General features: G+C 42.1%; 5 protein-coding genes across 6 annotated transcripts in view; all 5 read left to right on the forward strand.

The window, feature by feature from the left end:
* Positions 1-24,609, forward strand: part of LOC115366762 (protocadherin gamma-C5-like) — a 256,394-nt gene that overhangs the window by 123,833 nt on the left and 107,952 nt on the right. Inside the window, exon 1 of one of the 2 annotated variants that reach the window (XM_030062381.1) lies at positions 18,219-20,609. The exons of the other annotated variant lie outside the window; for it this stretch is intronic. Within the exon in view, the coding sequence (XP_029918241.1) occupies positions 18,225-20,609 (2,385 nt within the window). The 5' untranslated portion in view covers positions 18,219-18,224. Of the gene's footprint in view, positions 1-18,218; positions 20,610-24,609 lie in introns of those variants that run through there. 2 annotated transcript variants of the gene reach the window in all.
* LOC115366946 (protocadherin gamma-A5-like) lies at positions 3,356-6,251 on the forward strand. Its single transcript, XM_030062615.1, has 3 exons — positions 3,356-3,365; positions 3,450-3,493; positions 3,918-6,251. Exons 1-3 carry the CDS (start codon positions 3,356-3,358, stop codon positions 6,249-6,251), a joined length of 2,388 nt encoding a protein of 795 aa, XP_029918475.1.
* On the forward strand, positions 8,683-10,059 carry LOC115366947 (protocadherin gamma-A5-like). Its single transcript, XM_030062616.1, has one exon. It carries the CDS (start codon positions 8,683-8,685, stop codon positions 10,057-10,059), a length of 1,377 nt encoding a protein of 458 aa, XP_029918476.1.
* Positions 14,351-16,771, forward strand: LOC115366948 (protocadherin gamma-A2-like). Its single transcript, XM_030062617.1, has one exon. It carries the CDS (start codon positions 14,351-14,353, stop codon positions 16,769-16,771), a length of 2,421 nt encoding a protein of 806 aa, XP_029918477.1.
* LOC115366768 (protocadherin beta-16-like) lies at positions 21,441-23,910 on the forward strand. The gene has a single exon (XM_030062387.1). It carries the CDS (start codon positions 21,499-21,501, stop codon positions 23,908-23,910), a length of 2,412 nt encoding a protein of 803 aa, XP_029918247.1. The 5' UTR covers positions 21,441-21,498.

Below are 24,609 nucleotides of genomic sequence, written 5' to 3' on the forward strand. Positions count from 1 at the left end.
TCTATCTATCTATCTATCTATATATAGATAGATAGATAGATAGATACACTATATTACCAAAAGTATTCGCTCACCTGCCTTTACTCATACTATGAACTGAAGTGCCATCCCATTCCTAACCCATAGAGTTCAATATGATGTCGGTCCACCTTTTGCAGCTATTACAGCTTCAACTCTTCTGGGAAGACTGTCCACAAGGTTGAGGAGAGTGTTTATAGGAATTTTTGACCATTCTTCCAAAAGCGCATTGGTGAGGTCACACACTGATGTTGGTCCAGAAGGCCTGGCTCTCAGTCTCCGCTCTAATTCATCCCAAAGGTGTTCTATCGGGTTCAGGTCAGGACTCTGTGCAGGCCAGCCAAGTTCATCCACACCAGACTCTGTCATCCATGTCTTTATGGACCTTGCTTTGTGCACTGGTGCACAGTCATGTTGGAAGAGGAAGGGGCCCGCTCCAAACTGTTCCCACAAGGTTGGGAGCATGGAATTGTCCAAAATGTTTTGGTATCCTGAAGCATTCAAAGTTCCTTTCACTGGAACTAAGGGGCCAAGCCCAGCTCCTGAAAAACAACCCCACACCATAATTCCTCCTCCACCAAATTTCACAGTTGGCACAATGCAGTCTGAAATGTACCGTTTTCCTGGCAACCTCCAAACCCAGACTCGTCCATCAGATTGCCAGATGGAAAAGCGTGATTCATCACTCCAGAGAACGCGTCTCCACTGCTCTAGAGGCCAGTGGCGGCGTGCTTTACACCATTGCATCCGACGCTTTGCGTTGCACTTGGTGATGTGTGGCTTGGCTGCAGCTGCTCGGCCATGGAAACCCATTCCATGAAGCTCTCTGCGTACTGTACTTGGGCTAATCTGAAGGTCACATGAAGTTTGTAGCTCTGTAGCAATTGACTGTGCAGAAAGTCGGCGACCTCTTTGCACTATGCGCTTCAGCATCCGCTGACCCCTCTCCGTCACTTTACGTGGCCTACCACTTCGTGGCTGAGTTGCTGTTGTTCCCAAACGCTTCCATTTTGTTATAATAGAGCTGACAGTTGACTGTGGAATATTTAGGAGCGAGGAAATTTCACGACTGGATTTGTTGCACAGGTGGCATCCTATGACAGTTCCACGCTGGAATTCACTGAGCTCCTGAGAGCGGCCCATTCTTTCACAAATGTCTTGTTTCACAGTCTGCATGCCTGAGTGCTTGATTTTATACACCTGTGGCCAGGCCAAGTGATTAGGACACCTGATTCTGATCATTTGAATGGGTGAGCGAATACTTTTGGTAGTATAGTGTATTTAGATATAGATAGATAGATAGATAGATATAGATGTAGATAGATATAAAAACATATTCTAAAAACATATATTTTAAAAACATTTGCTTTCCTTTGTTCTGACTTTTTTCAAATTCATACCCTCGTCACGTATGTATCTAAAGTGCTGGAAATGTGCAAAAGGTAGCTTGTTCTTAAGCAACCTAGTATGGAAGCTGTCTACCCTCAGTAATGTATTCAGATCTGTTTCATGTCTGAAAATAGAAGTATGCAAAGAAAAAAAAAAACCACAAGTTTGTCAGAAATCTAAGATTCAGTGGAATTTTACTGAAATTCATAAGTGTGTTGACTGAAATACTGAATGTCTGACATCCTCAGCTTTTGGGAGTTAGTGGAAAGTGCAGTAAGGAATATAGTTTACAAAAAAAGATAATTTTCTTCTCTGAATGAACAGGATATCCCAAGGAGCCTGTTTTTATTGCAGCATTCTCAGTTAGGCCTTGCTGGTAGCCCCATTGAAAAAGTATTGATTTCATTTGTTCTGACTGTGTATTTTTTTTTTTTTTTTTTTCAAAACCTCACCACATATACATGTTAAGCATTGGAACTGTGCAAGGAGAATTTTGTTCCTAAAGCTACTTTAGGTCAAAACTATCTGCCCTCGGTAATGTATTCCAATATGTTTTCTTTGTTTTTCTATACTGCTACACTATGGTTTTGGTAGGTCAGAAACTTGGCATTTTCAAAAAAAAAAAAAAAAAAAAAAAAAAAAAGAGGTGGTTCTGGCCATTGCTTCTTCATAACTGTTGAATTAGATTTAATGTTGAATGAGACAGGTCTGGGGCGCCTCTGTGAATTGAAGGGTGTATTCTGATAGAGCGTGTCCTCTCTGTAGCTTTTCACCTCATGCTTAATCTTCTTCAATTTATGTTGCTTCATCTCCAGTGTGAATTTCCTCAAGCTCTGCTCAAGTTTATTATCACAGAGATTTTTCTCTACAACATTACATAGTTGAGAAATCTGTCTCACATTGTTAATTTTTCTTTGTAGATTCTCTCTTGCTTTTTTAGTTTGTTCAATTAACAAACCATTTTTGATGGATTGGTATTCCTTTCTAAAAATAGCATATAAAATGGCATTTGTTTCTTGAAGTGGTATATAGGAGGGATGTTTCTTGATACACAAACCTTTCTCCAGTAGTCAGAAAGAGATATTTTGTGGCATTGTAGCTTGATGTCCTTTTAAAAGGTCTTTAAAGGTCAGAAATGATCATGTTGGCACAGTTGGGAGTTTTGCTATTACTAAGGAAAGTGTTAAAAATGCATCATGTTTTGCACCGTAATTTTGAGATTCATAATGACATTTCTCAGAGCTTGTTTTAATTGCTACAACATCCTTCAAAATACTTTGATTAGTGGCACTCATTTCACCAAATATGTTAAAATATTTCTCAGAAGTATGTAGTTTTGATACAGCAAGATTTGTCTATAGCAGCACCACAAATGTTGGTGATTCCTTGATTTACAGCAGCTCACTTAACTCCCAAATACACTTAATTTTGAGATGAAGCAAGATTAACATTTGGTCATTTGAGTTGTTGCAGAAACAGATATCACACTGATACTCCAAAGAAAAATAGAATATAAATAAATACAGAGCAAATTGGGCTTCAGTAAAGTTAATATGCTTAGCTGAAAATTTAAACAGTAAAATATGTTAAGTGGAAATATATTATTTAAAGTATGAAATGCAGACATTATTGTCCATATTGTGAGAAGTGTGAAGGTGTAATAGCAGTGAAGTTTAATGGAACAAAGAATTTGCATATGTACAGAATAAGGGAAAAATCTATCTATCTATCTATCTATCTATCTATCTATCTATCTATCTACAGTATCTGTATCTATCTTGCTAAGGGAGCACAGCTTAAATAATTTGGTTATTTTGACATTAGTAGGTTCTAGAAATACAATATATTATTGAAGAATGAAGAGGCTCTTCTTTACAATCAAAGCTGGCAATTAAGGGGGACATATAACCCGACTTGCACTGGTAAGGTTAGTCTGTGTGTGGATGGCATGATAACAGGTTGGTGTGTGTGTGTGTGTGTGTGTGTGTGTGTGTGTGTGTCATAGTCATAGTTAAATTTCAATTCACAAGTGTCCGTTCTAGTAAGATTCCCGAGATTTTTTTTTAATCATTACATTGATGATCAAGTTAACTCAACATTGATCATCACTCTTTTTTCCAGCAACATTTTATTTGTCGATATTGCAGAGATGTATGTAGTTCAGTACATTGAACTCTTAGGGACGCTGTTGGCCAGTGTGTCGTATTTAAATAGCAGATTTCAGCAGTACCTCCCATCAGCTCAATCTGAGAAAAAAGAGCCAACGGGAGAAAATAAAAAGAGAAGAGCACGAAACGCCGATACCAACAGCTGCTATTCGTTTGTTGTTCATGGACTGATTTTAATCATGCATGTGATGAGTAATGGATTATAACTACAGATTTGTTTAAACATACAAGTGGATATAGCTATAACGTGGCTAGCGTTGGAGAGAAATGTCGAACGGGACAATGACACGGCAAGTACTGTTGTTCATCTCTGCTCTCTCTCTCAGCTCGGTGCTCGGGCAGGTCAGCTACACCATTCCGGAAGAAATGGCGAAAGGCTTATTAATCGGCAACATAGCACATGATTTAGGTTTGGATGTAAAAAGACTAAAATCAGGTAAAGCTCGTATTTACACGGGAGATAATACAGAATACATCGATCTTAATAAAGAAAAGGGAGTCCTCCTTGTCAATCAGAGAATAGACAGAGAGACGATATGCGGACAGACGACACCTTGCGCTTTGCATTTTCAGATTATTTTGGAAGGCCCCATGGAATTTTACAGTGTTACAGTTGAAATTACGGATATAAATGATAATTCTCCGGCTTTTGAAAAATCCTATATGAAATTCAAAATAAGTGAATCCGCTGTAACTGGAGCAAAATTCTTGTTAGAGAGGGCAGTAGACCTTGATGTTGGCATCAATGGTCTACAGAGCTATTTTCTGACGAAAACCGACAATTTCGTGCTCAACCTGAAAGTTCAGCCCGATGGAGAAAAAATACCGGAAATGGTTTTACAGAGACCTCTTGACAGGGAAAAACAAGAAGAGATGTCTCTAGTATTAACTGCGGTAGACGGTGGGGAACCAAAGCTGTCTGGCACAGCACAGATACACATTACAGTGCTCGATGCCAATGACAATGCGCCAGTTTTTACGAAACCTGTATATAAAGCAACAATAACTGAGAATGCTCCCAAAGGTACAGTTATGACCAGAGTCAGTGCTTTCGATGCAGATAAAGGCTTAAATTCTAAGTTAACATTTTCGATATCGAGTACAGTTGCAGAAGTGCGGGACTTGTTTGAAATGAATGAATTAAATGGTGATTTGATGTTGAAAACAAGTGTGGATTATGAAAAAGCACGTAACTATCAGATACATGTTCAGGCCAGTGACGAAGGAGGACTGACAGATTCATGTAAAATAATCGTTGACGTTTTAGACATTAACGATAACAATCCAATTATCAATATAATGTCACAAACCAACGTCATACCGGAGAATTCTGCATCAGGAACGGTTGTCACCATGGTAAATGTTCAGGACTTAGATTCCGGGGAAAATGGAAAAGTCGACTGCACCATGAATGAAAACCTTCCTTTCAAATTAAAGTCGACCTCAAGCAATTTCTTTAGCCTGCTGACGGACAATGATTTAGACCGAGAGAGAGCCTCTGAGTACAATATCACAGTGACTTGCTCTGATGAAGGAGTCCCCTCCCTCTCCAGCAGTGTCACTCTCACTTTACAGATCTCAGATGTGAACGACAACGCGCCTTTCTTTGAGAGGAGCTCATACGAGGCCTACATTGTAGAAAACAACACACCAGGCCTCTCTATATTCACAGTGAAAGCCGGAGACCCTGACTGGAACCAGAATGCCCGTGTCTCTTACATACTGGAGGACTCCTCGGTTAACGGAGTGCCCGTCTCCTCATATGTGTCTGTCAGTGCTGATAGTGGAGTCATCCATGCAGTTCGCTCTTTTGACTACGAGCAGATCAAAGATTTCCATTTTCGCGTAAAAGCGCAGGATGGAGGTTCTCCTCCACTCAGTAGCAATGTGAGTGTAAAAATACTGATCCAGGACCAGAACGACAACGCCCCTCAGGTTCTGTACCCAGTTCAGACTGGTGGCTCTCTGGTGGCTGAAATGGTGCCTCGTTCAGCAGAGGTGGGCTATCTGGTGACCAAAGTGGTTGCTGTTGATGTGGACTCTGGCCAGAATGCCTGGCTCTCCTATAAACTGCAGAAAGCCACAGACAGGGCGCTGTTCGAAGTGGGCTTACAGAATGGGGAAATCAGAACTATCCGCCAAGTCACTGATAAAGATGCTGTGAAACAACGGCTGACTGTTGTGGTGGAGGACAACGGCCAGCCCTCTCGTTCAGCTACAGTCAATGTTAACGTGGCGGTGGCGGACAGCTTCCCTGAAGTGCTGTCGGAGTTAACTGACTTCACACAGGACAAGGAGTACAATGACAACCTGACTTTTTACTTGGTCTTGGCTCTGGCTGTAGTTTCCTTTCTGTTCATCACGTGCCTGGTGGTTATTATATCAGTGAAAACCCATAGGTGGAGACAGTCTCGCATTCTTTATCAGTCCAACCTGCCGGTGATTCCATATTATCCCCCTCGTTACTCAGACACTCTGGGAACAGGGACTCTCCCCCACGTGTACAATTACGAGGTTTGCAGGACGACTGACTCCAGAAAGAGTGACTGTAAGTTCGGCAGAGCCGGTAGTCAGAACGTCCTAATAATGGAGCCCAGTTCAACAGGGACGATGCAGCGGATACAGAGTGACAAGAGCATCCTGGATGAACCAGACTCTCCTCTAGAGGTTTGTTAGCTACACTTTTTCAAATCAAAATGTTGCAATAGCATGACTATTACAGTTTGATTTAAAAAAAACTTTGTAGTGTTTCTTTTCTGCATGAGGGCTTATTGATAGATTGATAGATAGATTGATTGATAGATAGATAGTTAGATTGATGGATTGACATGGAAGAAATTCAGAAACTGAATCATCAGTTTCAGTGCAAATGTGTTTGTGGTGATGCTAAGTATTCAAGGTGTAAGGTGTAAAGTTTTTTGTTTGTTTGTTTTTGTTTTTGTTTTTTGTTTGTTTGTTTTTTGCTGCTCCCCATACCATAATTGTGCATTTTCTGTCCTGGCTTAATCAACACAAGCAACTGAGGACCTAAATGGGTTGATCTGAAAAAGTGAAACGGCTTCGTTTTTATATCTAGTTTGCCACACAATTTTTGAAGGGCTTGACTTGTTTGCTTTGGCAGTTCTATATTGTGTTTCAAAATGCTTTGTGATGTGGCTGGATGCTCTAATAATTCCTCTTTCTGACATGTCTGTGAAAAGCAATGCAATTGAATCATCACTCCATTGGCAACATCTCATATAAATTCCACTTTGCATTTAGCGTCGGGTGAAATCCTCTCATCTCCTGAGAGCATCTGTCTAAACCGATCCTTGTTATTTTGACCTGCGCACTTTTTTAATCATAAGAAAAGCGTTGGGGGGATTACTTATTACCGACAGTTTATTATTTTAATGCATTGGACAGCGCACATTAATGAAAGTTAGGCTGTGGAGGCCAACCAATCGCTGTCATTTGTGTTTAGGTTATTATTATTATTATTATTATTATTATTATTATTATTATTTTCATAGTAGTGCTTGGCTATACCTCTCATGGTCAGAGTTTACATCTACTTCATTTTTTTTTTAATTAATTAATTAATTAATTAATTAATTAAAAAAGATTGTCAGCGTTTAACAGATAACATGGCATATGTCTAACAGTACTTATAACGAGATATTTTATTCGTCCCTCCTCCATAATTTTCTGTAGTTCAGTATACTGAACTCTTAGGGCCGCTGTTGACCAGTGTGTGGCAGTTGTATGGCCGATTTCAGCAGTACCTCCCCCCATAATCTATGTTGAAGGGAGACAGAAAGGAAGAAAGAAAGAGAGAGAGAGAGAGAGAGAGAGACGCAGCTAAGAGCACAGGATTGAAAGAGGACTAAACACTGATATGGACACCTACTCTTATCTTTGCCACATTCGTGATTCACCGAATAAGTGCTATAAACTGAGGGAATATGGACTACAACTGAAGTTTTTTTTTTTTTTTTTTTTTTTTTTAACGGGAATAAAACGTGGTTCTGATTGCAGCAAAATGTCGAGCAGAACAATAACACGGCAAGTACTGCTGTTTATTTCGGCCCTCTCTTTCAGTTCAGTGCTCGGACAGGTCAGCTATTCTGTTCCTGAGGAAATGGCAAAAGGGTCTTTTGTTGGCGATATAGCACAGGATTTGGGTTTGGATGTGAAAAGACTGAAATCAGGCAAAGCTCGTATTTACACGGGAGACGGTATAGAATACATAGAGCTGAATAAAGACAGAGGCGTCCTCTCCATCAAAGAAAGAATAGACAGAGAGGCACTCTGCGGACAGACAACGCCTTGCGCTTTGCATTTTCAGGTTATACTGGAAAACCCTATGGAATTTTACAGCATTACTATTGAAGTTACAGATGTTAATGACAACGCCCCGAATTTTAAAAGGGGTGAAATGAAATTCAGAATTAGTGAGTCAGCCATCACAGGGGCAGTGTTTGTGCTAGAACAGGCGTTAGATCTGGATGTCGGTGTAAATGGCCTTCAAAGTTACTCGTTAAAACCAACCGACAATTTCGTTTTGAGACTGCAGAATCAAGCCGACGGAAGCAGGATGGTAGAAATGGTTTTACAGAAACCTTTAGATAGAGAAAAACAAGATATTTTATCGCTTACACTAATGGCAAAAGACGGCGGTGAACCGCAGCTGTCTGGAACAGTACAGATACATATAACTGTGCTAGATGTTAATGACAATGCTCCAGTTTTTACGCAGAAAATCTATAAGTCAAGCATAAGAGAAAATTCGCCCATAGGGGCCCATGTAATGTCGGTAAGTGCTTCTGACTCAGACGAAGGATCTAATGGCAAAGTAACTTACACGATATTGAAGTCACTTGATGATGTGTCCGAATTATTTGAGATAAATGGAGAAAGTGGTGAAGTAAGATTAATCGGAAACACTGACTTTGAAAAAAAGCGACAATATCAAATTCATGTTCAAGCAAGCGATGAAGGAGGACTAACTGACTCCTGCAAGCTAATAGTTGAAATACTTGACACAAATGACAACATGCCTGTAATAAATGTGATGTCAAAGTCCAGTTCAGTTACAGAAGACATTCAGCCTGGTACTGTTGTGACAATGATAAATATCCAAGATCCAGACTCAGGTGAAAATGGGAAAGTTAAATGTTCCATTAACGAGAATGTCCCATTCTCAATTTCCTCAACGTCAATCAATTTCTTCAGTTTAAAAACCGACTATGATTTAGACAGAGAAAAAGCCTCTGAGTACAATATCACAGTGACTTGCTCCGATGAGGGAGTCCCGTCCCTCTCCAGCAGCGTTACTCTCACCTTACAGATCTCAGATGTGAATGATAACGCACCTTTCTTTGAGAGGAGCTCATATGAGGCCTACATTGTAGAAAACAACACCCCAGGCCTCTCTATATTCACCGTGAAAGCCCGAGACGCTGACTGGAACCAGAATGCCCGTGTCTCTTACATGCTGGAGGACTCCTCGGTTAACGGAGTGCCCGTCTCCTCATATGTGTCTGTTAGTGCTGATAGTGGAGTCATCCATGCAGTGCGCTCTTTTGACTACGAGCAGATCAAAGATTTCCATTTCCGAGTCAAAGCGCAGGATGGAGGTTCTCCTCCGCTGAGTAGCAACGTATCAGTAAAAATATTGATCCAGGACCAGAACGACAACACTCCTCAGGTTCTGTACCCAGTCCAGACTGGTGGCTCTCTGGTGGCTGAAATGGTGCCTCGTTCAGCAGAGGTGGGCTATCTGGTGACCAAAGTGGTGGCTGTTGATGTGGACTCAGGCCAGAATGCCTGGCTCTCCTATAAACTGCAGAAAGCCACAGACAGGGCGCTGTTCCAAGTTGGCTTACAGAATGGGGAAATCAGAACTATCCGCCAAGTCACTGATAAAGATGCTGTGAAACAAAGGCTGACTGTTGTGGTGGAGGACAACGGACGGCCCTCTCGTTCAGCTACAGTCAATGTTAACGTGGCGGTGGCGGACAGCTTCCCTGAAGTGCTGTCAGAGTTCACTGACTTCACACAGGACAAGGAGTACAATGACAACCTGACTTTTTACTTGGTCTTGGCTTTGGCTGTGGTTTCCTTTCTGTTCATCACGTGCCTGGTGGTTATTATATCAGTGAAAATCTACAGATGGAGACAGTCTCGCATCCTTTATCAGTCCAACCTGCCGGTGATTCCATATTATCCCCCTCGTTACTCAGACACTTTGGGGACAGGGACTCTCCCACACGTGTACAATTACGAGGTGTGCAGGACGACTGACTCCAGAAAGAGTGACTGTAAGTTCGGCAGAGCCGGTAGTCAGAACGTCCTGATAATGGAGCCCAGTTCAACAGAGACGATGCAGCGGATACTGAGTGAGAAGAGCATCCTGGATGACCCAGACTCTCCTCTAGATGTGAGTGCCGGAAAATGTTGCGTCTTTTTTTCGGAAATTAATTTACCTCATTTTTATGTTTGAGTGTAGGCTAATATGTAAGAGTTTAACCTTTCAAAACCATTTTATTAATTTTTGTCCTAGAGTGATCATACTTATGATAACTAACCAAAAACTGATCATTTCGATTTGTTATGAGGCGAATGGTAGGCTATCCGATTTTTGGTGGTTTGCTTTTTCAGAACCATGGACAGCTCAGTCACATTATAAGCTGTGCATACTCTATTCTGTGTGTGTGTGTGTGTGTGTGTGTGTGTGTGTGTGTGTGTGTGTGTGTGTGTGTGTGTGTGTGTTTGTGTGCGTATGTGTGTCTGTGTGTGTGTGTGTGTGTGTGTGTGTGTGTGTGTGTGTGTGTGTGTGTGTGTGTGAGTGAGTGCTTGCGTGTGCGTTAGTTTTTGCGGGCGTGCCTGTGCACTGCAAAATTCTGCTTCGTTTACTTATCTCTCCTTTCAATGCTGTTATGCCGTGAAATCTCCTGAAGTTTTGTCTTTCTTCATTAGCACAATAAAAGGAAGACGTTTATTTTTTGTGATTATTATTATCATCATTATTATTATTGATCAAAGCATGAGTGTCTTCTTTTTTTGTTTGTTTCTTGATTTTTTTAAAGCTATTTTAGTGTTTTATCCCCATTGATAAAATATTATCCTCCATTAATATTAATTTCTGTAGTTCAGTCCTTTGAACAGTATGGGACGCTGTTGGCCACCGAGTTCCTATTTCAGCAGAACCTCCCCCAGCACCTCAATATATTAATGAGAGAAGGAGAGAAGGACAGAGTTAACGATTCAGTGTCCAGAGAATATCATACGCTGGGATTCGGGCATGTGATTCTTTTGTTCCTCAGTTTGGGATTATTATATCACTCATTAAAGTCAGCATCAGAGCGTAAAAGGAATCTATATTTCAATGTAAAGGGATGCAATGGAGGGCTGTCCACATCGAGAAAAAAAAATGTCGGCCACAACGATGAGACGGCAAGTACTGTTGTTTTTCTTGCTTCTCGCTCTCAGTTCAGTGATTGGGCAGGTCAGCTACTCTATTCCCGAGGAGATGGCAAAAGGGGCTCTGATCGGAAATATAGGGCAGGATTTGGGTTTAGATGTGAAAAGACTGACGTCAGGCAAAGCCCGTATTTATAGTAGTGACAGCGAAGAATACGTCGAGCTGAATAAAGAAAAAGGAGTGCTCCTCATCAAGGACAGAATAGACAGAGAGGCGCTCTGCGGACAAACGACACCTTGCGCAATCCATTTCCAAATTATTATGGAAAATCCAATGGAGTTTTATACGGTTACTATCGAAATTACTGACGTAAACGATAATCCTCCGACATTTGAGAGAGCTGAACTGAAATATGAAATTACAGAGTCAGCCCTATCAGGAACTAAATTCGTCTTGGACAGAGCAATAGACGATGATGTGGGTATCAACGGCTTGAGCAGCTATACCCTAAAGCCCACTGATAATTTCGTTTTAAAAACAATTAGCCGTGGTGATGGGAGTAAAAATGTTGAGATGGTTTTACAGAAACAATTAGACCGAGAGAAACATGAGCATATATCACTGATATTAACTGCTGAGGATGGTGGTGAGCCACAGCTCTCAGGAACCATGCAGATTCTAATAAATGTATTAGACGCCAATGACAATGCGCCTGTTTGTTCAAAACCGGAATACAAAGCGAGTGTTACTGAGAATGCTCCCGTTGGCACTGTAATAACTATAGTCAGTGCAACAGATATTGATAAAGGAAATTATGCAAAAGTAACATACGTCATTCCAAAATCGGGATCTGCAGGTCTTTTCCATATTGATGCTGATAATGGAGTATTGACGCTGGCTGGAAATCTAGATTATGAGAAAAGGAAATTTTACGAGATTGATGTTCAGGTATCGGATTTAGGAGGACTATCAGATTCATGTAAAGTAATTGTAGAGGTAAATGATGCAAATGACAACAAACCTGCAATCAACATCATGTCTAAGTCGTTCAGCGTTTCTGAAAACGTTAAACCAGGAACTGTTGTAACAATGCTTAACATCCAAGATCCAGATTCTGGTGATAATGGCAAAGTCCAGTGTGTGTTAGACGAAAATATTCCTTTCGCTATGACAACAACAAGTCATTTCTTTACTGTCGTGACAGACAGTGATTTGGACAGAGAGAGAGCCTCTGAGTACAATATCACAGTGACTTGTTCTGATGAGGGAGTCCCCTCGCTCTCCAGCAGCGTCACTCTCACCTTACAGATCTCAGATGTGAATGATAACGCACCTGTCTTTGAGAGGATCTCATATGAGGCCTACATTGTAGAAAACAACACCCCAGGCCTCTCTATATTCACCGTGAAAGCCCGAGACGCTGACTGGAACCAGAATGCCCGTGTCTCTTACATACTGGAGGACTCCTCGGTTAACGGAGTGCCTGTTTCCTCTTATGTGTCTGTCAGTGCTGATAGTGGAGTCATCCATGCAGTTCGCTCTTTTGACTACGAGCAGATCAAAGATTTCCAGTTTCGCGTCAAAGCGCAGGATGGAGGCTCTCCTCCACTCAGTAGCAATGTGAGTGTAAAAATACTGATCCAGGACCAGAACGACAACGTCCCTCAGGTTCTGTACCCAGTCCAGACTGGTGGCTCTCTGGTGGCTGAAATGGTGCCTCGTTCAGCAGAGGTGGGCTATCTGGTGACCAAAGTGGTGGCTGTTGATGTGGACTCTGGCCAGAATGCCTGGCTCTCCTATAAACTGCAGAAAGCCACAGACAGGGCGCTGTTCGAAGTGGGCTTACAGAACGGGGAAATCAGAACTATCCGCCAAGTCACTGATAAAGATGCTGTGAAACAAAGGCTGACTGTTGTGGTGGAGGACAACGGCCATCCCTCCCGTTCAGCTACAGTCAATGTTAACGTGGCGGTGGCGGACAGCTTCCCTGAAATGCTGTCAGAGTTCACTGACTTCACACAGGACAAGGAGTACAATGACAACCTGACTTTTTACTTGGTCTTGGCTTTGGCTGTGGTTTCCTTTCTGTTCATCACGTGCCTGGTGGTTATTATATCAGTGAAAATCTACAGATGGAGACAGTCTCGCATCCTTTATCAGTCCAACCTGCCGGTGATTCCATATTATCCCCCACGTTACTCAGACACTTTGGGGACAGGGACTCTCCCACACGTGTACAATTACGAGGTGTGCAGGACGACTGACTCGAGAAAGAGTGACTGTAAGTTCGGCAGAGCCGGAAGTCAGAACGTTCTGATAATGGAGCCCAGTTCCACAGGGACGATGCAGCGGATACAGAGTGACAAGAGCATCCTGGATGAACCAGACTCTCCTCTAGAGGTTAGTGATCAGGGAATAATTTTGCATCCATTTTTGTATATTCACATAAGATATTTGTACTAATTTGTTGTATTCGTGAGGTTCATCCCGGCAACTGATTAGCGTTGTGGATAGCGACATACTCGGTTAATCTGCAAATTCGGGGTGTGACCTTCTTTTCATTTATTTATTTTTATTTAATTTTTCTTACGTTGAATTTTTATTAGACTTACCATACAACTCAACCATTAACAAAATTAGTTACATCTGAAGGTTTGTCAGAGTTGCCCTTGCACCTGAGTCTTCCAGATATGTTTCCGTTATTGATGCTTGTTTTATAAGGTTACACATGCTTCGAAACTACGGTATTCCTTTTTTGTTTTTGCAATTTCAGAACCATGGTGACGGCACCGGTCAACTGTGTGTGTGTGTGTGTGTGTGTGCGCGCGCGCGCGCGTGTGTTTGAGCTCTGACGACGATTTCATGTGCTTGTATCATTGCTGTTTTATACCCTTGTGTTGCTTTTAAATTCCTTTAAATCCCCTGGGAAAAATAAGCTTTACTTTTTGTGACGTCACAGCACAACTGATTTTTTTTTAATTGATTATAACTATTGTATGAGTATGACTCGTATAAGTGTGTTTTTCAAAAATCTTATTACTTAAGCCTATTTTTCCATTAACATGTCATAGTCTGTAGTTCGGCCGTTTGAACAGAACGGGACGCTGTTGGCCACTGAGTTCCACAGAAAAATGCATTTACAGCAGTGCCTCCCCCAGCACCTCGATATACCAAACAGAGAAAGAGGACGTTGTTAACAATATGAATATAGGGAATACCGTATCATGGGACGCAGAATCTGATTTTTTTCGCCTCCGTTTGGACTTACGACCAAATATAAAACTATATACATACCTTTCATGACTGGAACTTAGAGACACTTTATATTGCAACCTTGCGTTACGAACAGAGGATTTTCTGTATGGGAAAAATGTCGACCACAACCATAGGATGGCAAGTACTGCTGTTTTTCTCACTGCTCTCTCTCATTTCAGTAATCGGGCAGGTCAGCTACACTATTCCCGAGGAGATGACGAAAGGTGCTCTTATTGGCAATGTAGCGGAAGATTTAGGTTTGGATGTGAAAAGGCTTAAATCAGGCAAAGCTCGTATTTATACCGGTGACAGTGCAGAATATATCGAACTGAACAAAGAAAAAGGAGTGCTCCTCATCAAAGACAGGATTGACAGAGAGGCGCTCTGCAGACAGACGGTACCTTGCGCAATCAATTTCCAAATTATTATGGAAAATCCAATGGAGTTTTACTCAGTTGTAATCGAAATAACTGATGTGAACGATAATCCTCCGACATTTGAGAGAAGTGAAATGAAATATGAAATCACAGAGTCAGCCCTAACAGGAACTAAATTCGTCTTGGACAGAGCGATAGACCGTGATGTCGGTGTCAACGGCCTAAGCAGCTACACCCTAAAGCCCATTGATAATTTCGTTTTGAAAACAATCAGCCGTGGAGATGGGAGTAAAAATGTTGAGATGGTTTTACAGAAACAATTAGACCGAGAGAAACATGAGCATGTATCACTGATATTAACTGCTGTGGATGGTGGTGAGCCACAGCTCTCAGGGACCATGCAGATTGTAATAACTGTATTAGACGCCAATGACAATGCGCCTGTTTGTTCAAAACCGGAATACAAAGCGAGTGTTACTGAGAATTCTCCTGTTGGCACTGTAATAACTACAGTCAGTGCTACAGATATTGATAAAGGCAATAATGGGAAAGTATCATACATCATTCCGAAATCAGAAGAAGCAGGTAATTTCGAAATTGAAGTCTACACCGGAGTATTGACACTGGCTGGAAATCTAGATTATGAAAAAAGAAAATTTTACGAGTTAGACGTTCAGGTGGTGGATCAGGGAGGCCTGTCAGATGCGTGTAAAGTAATTGTGGAGGTGATTGATGCGAATGACAACAAGCCATCGATTAACATTATGTCTAAATCGCTCAGCATATCTGAAAACGTTAAACCAGGAACTGTTGTAACGATGCTTAACATCCAGGATCTAGACTCTGGTGGTAATGGCAAAGTCCAGTGTGTGTTAGACGAAAATATTCCAATTGCAATGAAATCAACGACAAATACCTTCTTTACTGTCGTGACAGAGAGTGATTTAGACAGAGAGAGGGCCTCTGAGTACAATATCACAGTGACTTGCTCTGATGAGGGTGTCCCCTCTCTCTCCAGCAGCGTCACTCTCACTTTACAGATTTCAGATGTGAATGATAACGCGCCTGTCTTTGAGAGGAGTTCATATGAGGCCTACATTGTAGAAAACAACACCCCAGGCCTTTCTATATTCACAGTGAAAGCTAGAGACGCTGACTGGAACCAGAATGCCCGTGTCTCTTACATACTGGAGGACTCCTCGGTTAATGGAGTGCCCGTCTCCTCGTATGTGTCTGTCAGTGCTGATAGTGGAGTCATCCATGCAGTGCGCTCTTTTGACTACGAGCAGATCAAAGATTTCCATTTTCGCGTCAAAGCGCAGGATGGAGGCTCTCCTCCACTGAGTAGCATTGCGAGTGTGAAAATACTGATCCAGGACCAGAACGACAACGCCCCTCAGGTTCTGTACCCAGTCCAGACTGGTGGCTCTCTGGTGGCTGAAATGGTGCCTCGTTCAGCAGAGGTGGGCTATCTGGTGACCAAAGTGGTGGCTGTTGATGTGGACTCTGGCCAGAATGCCTGGCTCTCCTATAAACTGCAGAAAGCCACAGACAGGGCGCTGTTCGAAGTGGGCTTACAGAACGGGGAAATCAGAACTATCCGCCAAGTCACTGATAAAGATGCTGTGAAACAAAGGCTGACTGTTGTGGTGGAGGACAACGGCCAGCCCTCTCGTTCAGCTACAGTCATTGTTAACGTGGCGGTGGCGGACAGCTTCCCTGAAGTGCTGTCGGAGTTCACTGACTTTACACAGGACAAGGAGTACAATGACAACCTGACTTTTTACTTGGTCTTGGCTTTGGCTGTGGTTTCCTTTCTGTTCATCACGTGCCTGGTGGTTATTATATCAGTGAAAATCTACAGATGGAGACAGTCTCGCATCCTTTATCAGTCCAACCTGCCGGTGATTCCATATTATCCCCCACGTTACTCAGACACTTTGGGAACAGGGACTCTCCCACACGTGTACAATTACGAGGTGTGCAGGACAACTGACTCGAGAAAGAGTGACTGTAAGTTCGGCAGAGCCGGTAGTCAGAATGTCCTGATAATGGAGCCCAGTTCAACAGGGACGATGCAGCGGATACAGAATGAGAACAGCATCCTGGATGAACCGGACTCTCCTCTCGAGGTTAGAATTATTTCACTCTCATGTTAAATACAAGCACACACGTTGCACTTTTTTGGTGCTGATCAGTAACAAATGATTTCCGTTAGCAACTTTCCTTTTGTATGAGAAACCTGTATAGAGGTAGAGTTTTTCAACATTTTTTCGACAGCACAATGAAGACTCGACACTTTTATTTCGGCTTCGATGTCAGTTGTAGGTTTATTTTTTCCTTGTGATAGATTGCATGAATCTATCACCATTATAACGTGAACTCTAGCCCTTTCTCACTTTTGGCGCATTCCCTTGGTTCTTTCAGTAGTTTTGCAATCCATATGTATGAAATAATGAGCTTATATTAATTATTACATTTCAGCACTTTGACATTAAATCACGTTTGTGAAACATTACGGTATTTATACAATGTTGTGCTGTAAAAGGGACCCCTGCAAATGCTTGGAATCGTATACTTAACAAAACTTTTCTTTATGTGTAACAAGCCACACAACACACAGGCAACACGGAGAGCCGTTTTTCCCCCTTCTTTTTATTTCAGAACGTCGGACAGCGACATTCCGAGATCTTTTTCCCTCTCCCCTCCTCTCTAGTTTCTGCAGCTTTCAATGTTTTTCTTCAATTTTTTTTACATCGTATTTCTGTGCAAATATTTTCAACCTATCTCTTCATTTCAGTGTCTTTTGGCAGATTTTGAACATATACCCAGCATATTTTATTGTAATGTTTTTTATACTGTAATGAATAACAAATGGCCCCCAGCCCACATCGTCTCACAAGACACTAACAAACATAATCATAGCGAGTTTGCGACTAAACCATCCAATGAACACCTCATGTATAGATGACAAAGATTCTTCATGTAAACATCCAAAGGTACGTAATGTACTCTATGAACCAAAAAAGTTAATTAAATAAACTACCAAATGAACTAAATATTAAAGGCGTTTAGACAGAGACCAAAGCTTGCTTTGATATATTTGCAACATGTGATGAACTCACTGTAATCCATCCTTTTTTTGAAAATGACATAATATTAAATATGAGAAACTGCAACCATATCCCACCCGTGAGACATTCCTTTTCCTTCCGATAAGTCAAAAACAAATACTAACGTAGCTATTGTTATTTTAACTCAAAATTATCTTGGTTTACTGTCTACAGAACCCATATGAATCTGAGTTTTATGTTCTGCAGTTTTGTACTGTGAACTCTTAGGGCCGCTGTTGGCCAGTGTGTCGACGGCAGAGAGCAGAGTTATCGCATTACCTCCCTTACAACAGTGATATGATAGAGACACAGCAAACAGCGGACATTTGAGACATAGAGGATTTGACAAACGCAAATGTCTACATGTTGGTTCTATCTCTCTCAGCTGTGGATTATGAATTTGCTACTTTGATATTTTTAACTGGAATCGGTGGAATTTCAATTTTATGAAATATAACCAGATTTTTGCTACCCCCGTTTGAAAAACTCGGACAGAACAATGAGACGGCAAGTACTGTTGTTTCTCTCTCTCCTCTCTCTCGGTTTGGTATTTGGCCAGGTCAGCTACTCGATTCCTGAGGAAATGACGAAAGGATCTTTAGTTGGTAATATAGCACAGGATTTAGGTTTAGACGTGAAACGTCTTAAGTCTGGTAAAGCTCGAATTTATACGCGAGACAGTGAAGAGTACATCGAGCTGAATAAAGAAAGAGGAGTCCTCCTTGTTAAAGAGCCGATCGACAGAGAGGCGCTCTGCAGACAGACGACGCCTTGTGCTTTACATTTTCAGATTATTTTGGAGAACCCTATGGAATTTTACACCATCACAGTCCAGATTACAGATGTTAATGATAATGCACCAACCTTTGAAAAAAGCGAAATGAAATTCAGAATTAGCGAGTCTGCTGTCATCGGTGCTAAATTTGTCCTGGACAGGGCTGTTGATCGTGATGTTGGCAGTAATGATCTTAAAAGCTACGAGTTAAAACCAACTGATAATTTTGAACTAAAACTGCAGAGCAACGAAGATGGCAATACAAATATTGAAATGGTGCTGCAGAAGCCCCTAGACAGAGAGAAGGAAGAGCACATATCTCTGGTGTTGACGGCCGTAGATGGAGGACAGCCGCAGATGTCTGGAACAATGCAGATTCTCATTACTGTTCTAGACGCTAACGATAATGCCCCTATTTTTACACAGCCTACATACAAAACTACAATTACCGAAAATTCCAGTAAAGGAACAGTTGTGGCAATTGTCACAGCATCAGATGCAGATCATGGTTCTAACGGTAAAATAACATATTCAATCACGAATACATTAGATGATGTAAGGAACGTGTTTAATGTAGATAAACAAAGCGGTGAAGTTTTTTTGGTTGGAAATATTGACTTTGAACAGTCTCGACATTTTCAAATAAGCTTGTTGGCAAGTGATGACGGAGGCCTCACAGATTCTTGTAAATTAATTGTCGAAGTGGAAGATGTTAATGACAACAAGCCTGACATTAACATAATGTCAAAGTCAAATGTTATATCAGAGGACGCCAAACCCGGCACGGTGGTTACAATGATACATATTGAAGACTTGGACTCAGGTGAAAACGGAAAAGTGAAATGTTTGAGCAGTGACGATATACCATTCACTATGAAAATGTCAACAAATAATTTTTATAGTCTAGTAACAGAGAGTGATTTGGACCGTGAGAGAGCCTCTGAGTATAATATCACAGTGACTTGCTCCGATGAGGGAGTTCCCTCCCTTTCCAGTAGCGTCACTCTCACTTTACAGATCTCAGATGTGAATGATAACGCGCCTGTCTATGAGAGAAGCTCATATGAGGCCTACATTGTAGAAAACAACACCCCAGGCCTCTCTATATTCAAAGTGAAAGCCAGAGACGCTGACTGGAACCAGAATGCCCGCGTCTCTTACATACTGGAGGACTCCTCGGTTAACGGAGTGCCCGTCTCCACATATGTGTCTGTCAGTGCTGATAGTGGAGTCATCCATGCAGTGCGCTCTTTTGACTACGAGCAGATCAAAGATTTCCATTTTCGCGTCAAAGCGCAGGATGGAGGTTCTCCTCCACTCAGTAGCAATGTGAGTGTGAAAATACTGATCCAGGACCAGAACGACAACGCCCCTCAGGTTCTGTACCCAGTCCAGACTGGTGGCTCTCTGGTGGCTGAAATGGTGCCTCGTTCAGCGGAGGTGGGCTACCTGGTGACTAAGGTGGTGGCTGTTGATGTGGACTCTGGCCAGAATGCCTGGCTCTCCTACAAACTGCAGAAAGCCACAGACAGGGCGCTGTTCGAAGTGGGCTTACAGAACGGGGAAATCAGAACTATCCGCCAAGTCACTGACAAAGATGCTGTGAAACAAAGGCTGACTGTTGTGGTGGAGGACAACGGCCAGCCCTCTCGTTCAGCTACAGTCAATGTTAACGTGGCGGTGGCGGACAGCTTCCCTGAAGTGCTGTCGGAGTTCACCGACTTTACAAAGGACATGGAGTACAATGATAACTTGACTTTTTACTTGGTCTTGGCTTTGGCTGTGGTTTCCTTTCTGTTCCTCACGTGCCTGGTGGTTATTATATCAGTGAAAATCTACAGGTGGAGACAGTCTCGCATCCTGTATCAGTCCAATCTGCCGGTGATTCCATATTATCCCCCACGTTACTCAGACACTTTGGGGACAGGGACTCTCCCACACGTGTACAATTACGAGGTGTGCAGGACGACTGACTCCAGAAAGAGTGACTGTAAGTTCGGCAGAGCCGGAAGTCAGAATGTCCTGATAATGGAGTCCAGTTCAACAGGGACGATGCAGCGGATACAGAGTGAGAAGAGCATCCTGGATGAACCAGAATCACCCGTCGAGGTTAGTGTCTGATACGCACATTGGTTTCTTTTTCACAATGGACAGCAATGTGAATAATCAGGGTTTATATTAGTCGTTCATCATTTCTGTGTTTGGCGAATTGCTACGTAAATCAGGAATCTATTTTAACCAGATTTTTTTCGCCTTCATGTCTATCTATCTATCTATCTATCTATCTATCTATCTATCTATCTATCTATCTATCTATCTATCTATCTATCTGTCTATCTATCTGTCTGTCTGTCTGTCTGTCTGTCTGTCTGTCTATGTATTTGAGAGAGAGAGATGAACGTGTCGTGTGTATGTTTGTGTTTGTGAGTGAGAGAGAGAGAGGGAGAGAGAGAGACAGACAGACACAGAGAGACAGAGAAAGAAGTTGTGTGTGGTTTCGAAGAACGGCATCCACTTTTTCCTCATACATTGTCCGCGGTTTGATATGTTGTCCATTGCGAGAGGCCTTTTTATTTTTAACTGCTCTCAATCTGAAAATAATTATTGAAAAAATTGACAGTAGGAAATCATTGCCATACAGTCAGATCGCTTTCCTTTATCCATACTTTCAGAAATGGGCTTCTTAACGTCATGAATGCTTTGGACTGAATCGTCTCCCATAGTGCTGCACTTTAATGTTTTGTCCTCTTCGGGACGCTGTTGACTTATGTGTGGACGTTTCATGCAGTTTTCAGTCCCTCCCCCATCATTTCGATAGTCTAGAAAAAAAAGACACAAGGCACAACCTGGGTTAGAAAGACGGAGAAATCTAGCAGGAAACATTTTGCTCTTGTGTTATTTTATGTTCATTTTCAAGTATGATATTCAAGCATTAAACATATGGAATACGACGGACTGTTGTACGGATAATATTTCTCAGTTTTCAGGCTTTTGAGAAATGATGAACAGAACAATGAGTCGGCAAGTATTGATATTCTTGATGGTGTTTCTTAATTCGGCGCTTGGGCAGGTCATCTACTCCATTCCTGAAGAATTGTCGAAAGGCTCATTAGTCGGCAACATTGCACAAGATTTAGGTTTAGATCTAAAGCGACTAAAAACAGGAAGAGCTCGCTTGCATATTGGAAACAGCGCAGAATACATCGTGTTGAATAAAGAAAGGGGAGTTCTCCTCATAAAAGAGAGAATAGACCGAGAGGCGCTGTGCAAACAGACGACGCCGTGCGCTTTACATTTTCAAATCATTTTAGAGAACCCAATCGAGTTTTATCGCGTTACTGTAGAAATAACAGATATAAACGATAATGCACCCATTTTCAAAATGAACAGCATGCTGTTTGAGATCAGTGAATCGGCTGTAAGAGGGGCAAAATTTGTGTTGGAGAAAGCATTTGATTCTGATGTTGGAATAAATGGACTGAGGAGCTACTCCCTTAATCCAACAGATAATTTCGTCTTGAAACTGCATGACCACACTGATGGCGAGAAAGAAGTAGAGATGATATTACAGAAGCCACTTGATCGTGAGAAACAACAGGAAATTTCCCTTGTGTTAACAGCAGTAGACGGAGGCGAACCACAGCTTTCAGGGACAGTGCAGATCCACGTAACTGTATTAGATGCGAATGACAATGCTCCAGTATTTAAACAGTCCATGTACAGGGCGAGTTTAGCGGAAAACTCCCCAAAGGGATCTTTATTAACGACGGTATCTGCGGCGGATATAGATCAAGGTTCATATGGTTTGGTAACGTACTCCATTTCGAGTAATAGTGATCTAATTTTGGATTTATTTGAAATAGATGAGACGACTGGCGAGGTGCATTTGATTGGCGAAGTAGATTATGAAACATCTAAACACTACCAGATAGATATTAAGGCAAAAGATCACGGGGGACTAACTGACTCATGTAAAGTAATATTGGACATTATTGACGTGAACGACAACAATCCCATAATAGATTTGATGTCAACTACACCATCAATACCAGAAGATGCCAAATTTCAAACAGTTGTTGCTGTTATGAGTGTGCATGACACCGACTCTGATAATAACGGAGTAGTTAAATGCTTTTTGAGTGAAAAAATCCCTTTTACAATTGAAAATTCATCAAAAGGTTTCTATAGTATAGTAACAGAGAGTAATTTGGACCGTGAGAGAGCCTCTGAGTATAATATCACTGTGACTTGCTCTGATGAGGGAGTCCCCTCCCTCTCCAGCAGCGTCACTCTCACCTTACAGATCTCAGATGTGAACGACAACGCGCCTGTCTTTGAGAGGAGCTCATATGAGGCCTACATTGTAGAAAACAACACCCCAGGCCTCTCTATATTCACCGTGAAAGCCAGAGACGCTGACTGGAACCAGAATGCCCGCGTCTCTTACATACTGGAGGACTCCTCGGTTAACGGAGTGCCCGTCTCCACATATGTGTCTGTCAGTGCTGATAGTGGAGTCATCCATGCAGTGCGCTCTTTTGACTACGAGCAGATCAAAGATTTCCATTTTCGCGTCAAAGCGCAGGATGGAGGTTCTCCTCCACTCAGTAGCAATGTGAGTGTGAAAATACTGATCCAGGACCAAAACGACAACGCCCCTCAGGTTCTGTACCCAGTCCAGACTGGTGGCTCTCTGGTGGCAGAAATGGTGCCTCGTTCAGCAGAGGTGGGCTATCTGGTGACCAAAGTGGTTGCTGTTGATGTGGACTCTGGCCAGAATGCCTGGCTCTCCTATAAACTGCAGAAAGCAACAGACAGGGCGCTGTTCGAAGTGGGCTTACAGAATGGGGAAATCAGAACTATCCGCCAAGTCACTGATAAAGATGCTGTGAAACAACGGCTGACTGTTGTGGTGGAGGACAACGGCCAGCCCTCTCGTTCAGCTACAGTCAATGTTAACGTGGCGGTGGCAGACAGCTTCCCTGAAGTGCTGTCGGAGTTCACCGACTTCACACAGGACATGGAGTACAACGACAACCTGACTTTTTACTTGGTCTTGGCTTTGGCTGTGGTTTCTTTTCTGTTCATCACGTGCCTGGTGGTTATTATATCAGTGAAAATCTACAGATGGAGACAGTCTCGCATCCTGTATCAGTCCAACCTACCTGTGATTCCATATTATCCCCCACGTTACTCAGACACTTTGGGAACAGGGACTCTCCCACACGTGTACAATTACGAGGTGTGCAGGACGACTGACTCCAGTAAGAGTGACTGTAAGTTCGGCAGAGCCGGTAGTCAGAACGTCCTGATAATGGATCCCAGTTCAACAGGAACGATGCAGCGGATACAGAGTGACAAGAGCATCCTGGATGAACCAGACTCTCCTCTAGAGGTTAGACTTGTTTAACTCTCATGTTAAATACAAGCACACACGTTCGACTTTTCTGGTGCCGATCAGTAGCCAATGATTTCCTTTAGAAACTTTTTGTTGGCCATTACTTATATATGACAGACTTGTGTACATATTTTCCATGTATTATTCTGCTGAATTATGTCGGAATTTTTCACCATTTTTCGATAGCACAGTAAAGACTCGTCACTTTTATTTCGGCTTCGATATCAGTTGTAGGTTTACTTTTTCCTTGTGATAGATTGCATGGATCTTTCACCATCGTAAAGTACACTGTTGCCCTTCATCTCTTTAGGCACATTTCCTTGGTTCTTTCAATGCTTTGGCAGTCCATATGTATGAAATAATGAGATAATATTAATAATTCCATTTCGGCACCTCGACATTAAATCACGTTGGTGAAAAATTATGGTATCTACACAGTCTTGTCGTCCAAAAGCGACCTATTCAAATGCCTGGAATCTCATGCACAACAAAACTTGTCTTTAAGTGTAACAACCCGCGCAACACAGGCAATACAGATACCCGGGATTTTTCTTCTTTTAATTTCATAACTTCGGACAGCGACATTCCGAGATCTTTTTCCCTCTCCCCCTCCTCTCCAGTTTCTGCAGCTGTCAATGTTTTTCCTCATTTTTACATAGTATTTCTGTGCAAATATTTTCAACCCCTCTCTTCATTTTAACGGCTGTTGGC

The sequence above is a fragment of the Myripristis murdjan genome, chromosome 10 (genome assembly GCF_902150065.1).
Source record: "Myripristis murdjan chromosome 10, fMyrMur1.1, whole genome shotgun sequence".
NCBI classification, from domain to species: Eukaryota; Metazoa; Chordata; class Actinopteri; order Holocentriformes; family Holocentridae; genus Myripristis; species Myripristis murdjan.

Coding starts and splice junctions, on each gene's coding strand:
- LOC115366947 (XM_030062616.1), top strand. CDS start 8,683: ATGATAAATATCCAAGATCCAGACTCAGGTGAAAATGGGAAAGTTAAA.
- LOC115366946 (XM_030062615.1), top strand. Junction 3,494..3,917: donor ATCATTACATTGATGATCAA/GTTAACTCAACA, acceptor GTGCTCGGGCAG/GTCAGCTACACCATTCCGGA.
- LOC115366948 (XM_030062617.1), top strand. CDS start 14,351: ATGTCGACCACAACCATAGGATGGCAAGTACTGCTGTTTTTCTCACTG.
- LOC115366768 (XM_030062387.1), top strand. CDS start 21,499: ATGATGAACAGAACAATGAGTCGGCAAGTATTGATATTCTTGATGGTG.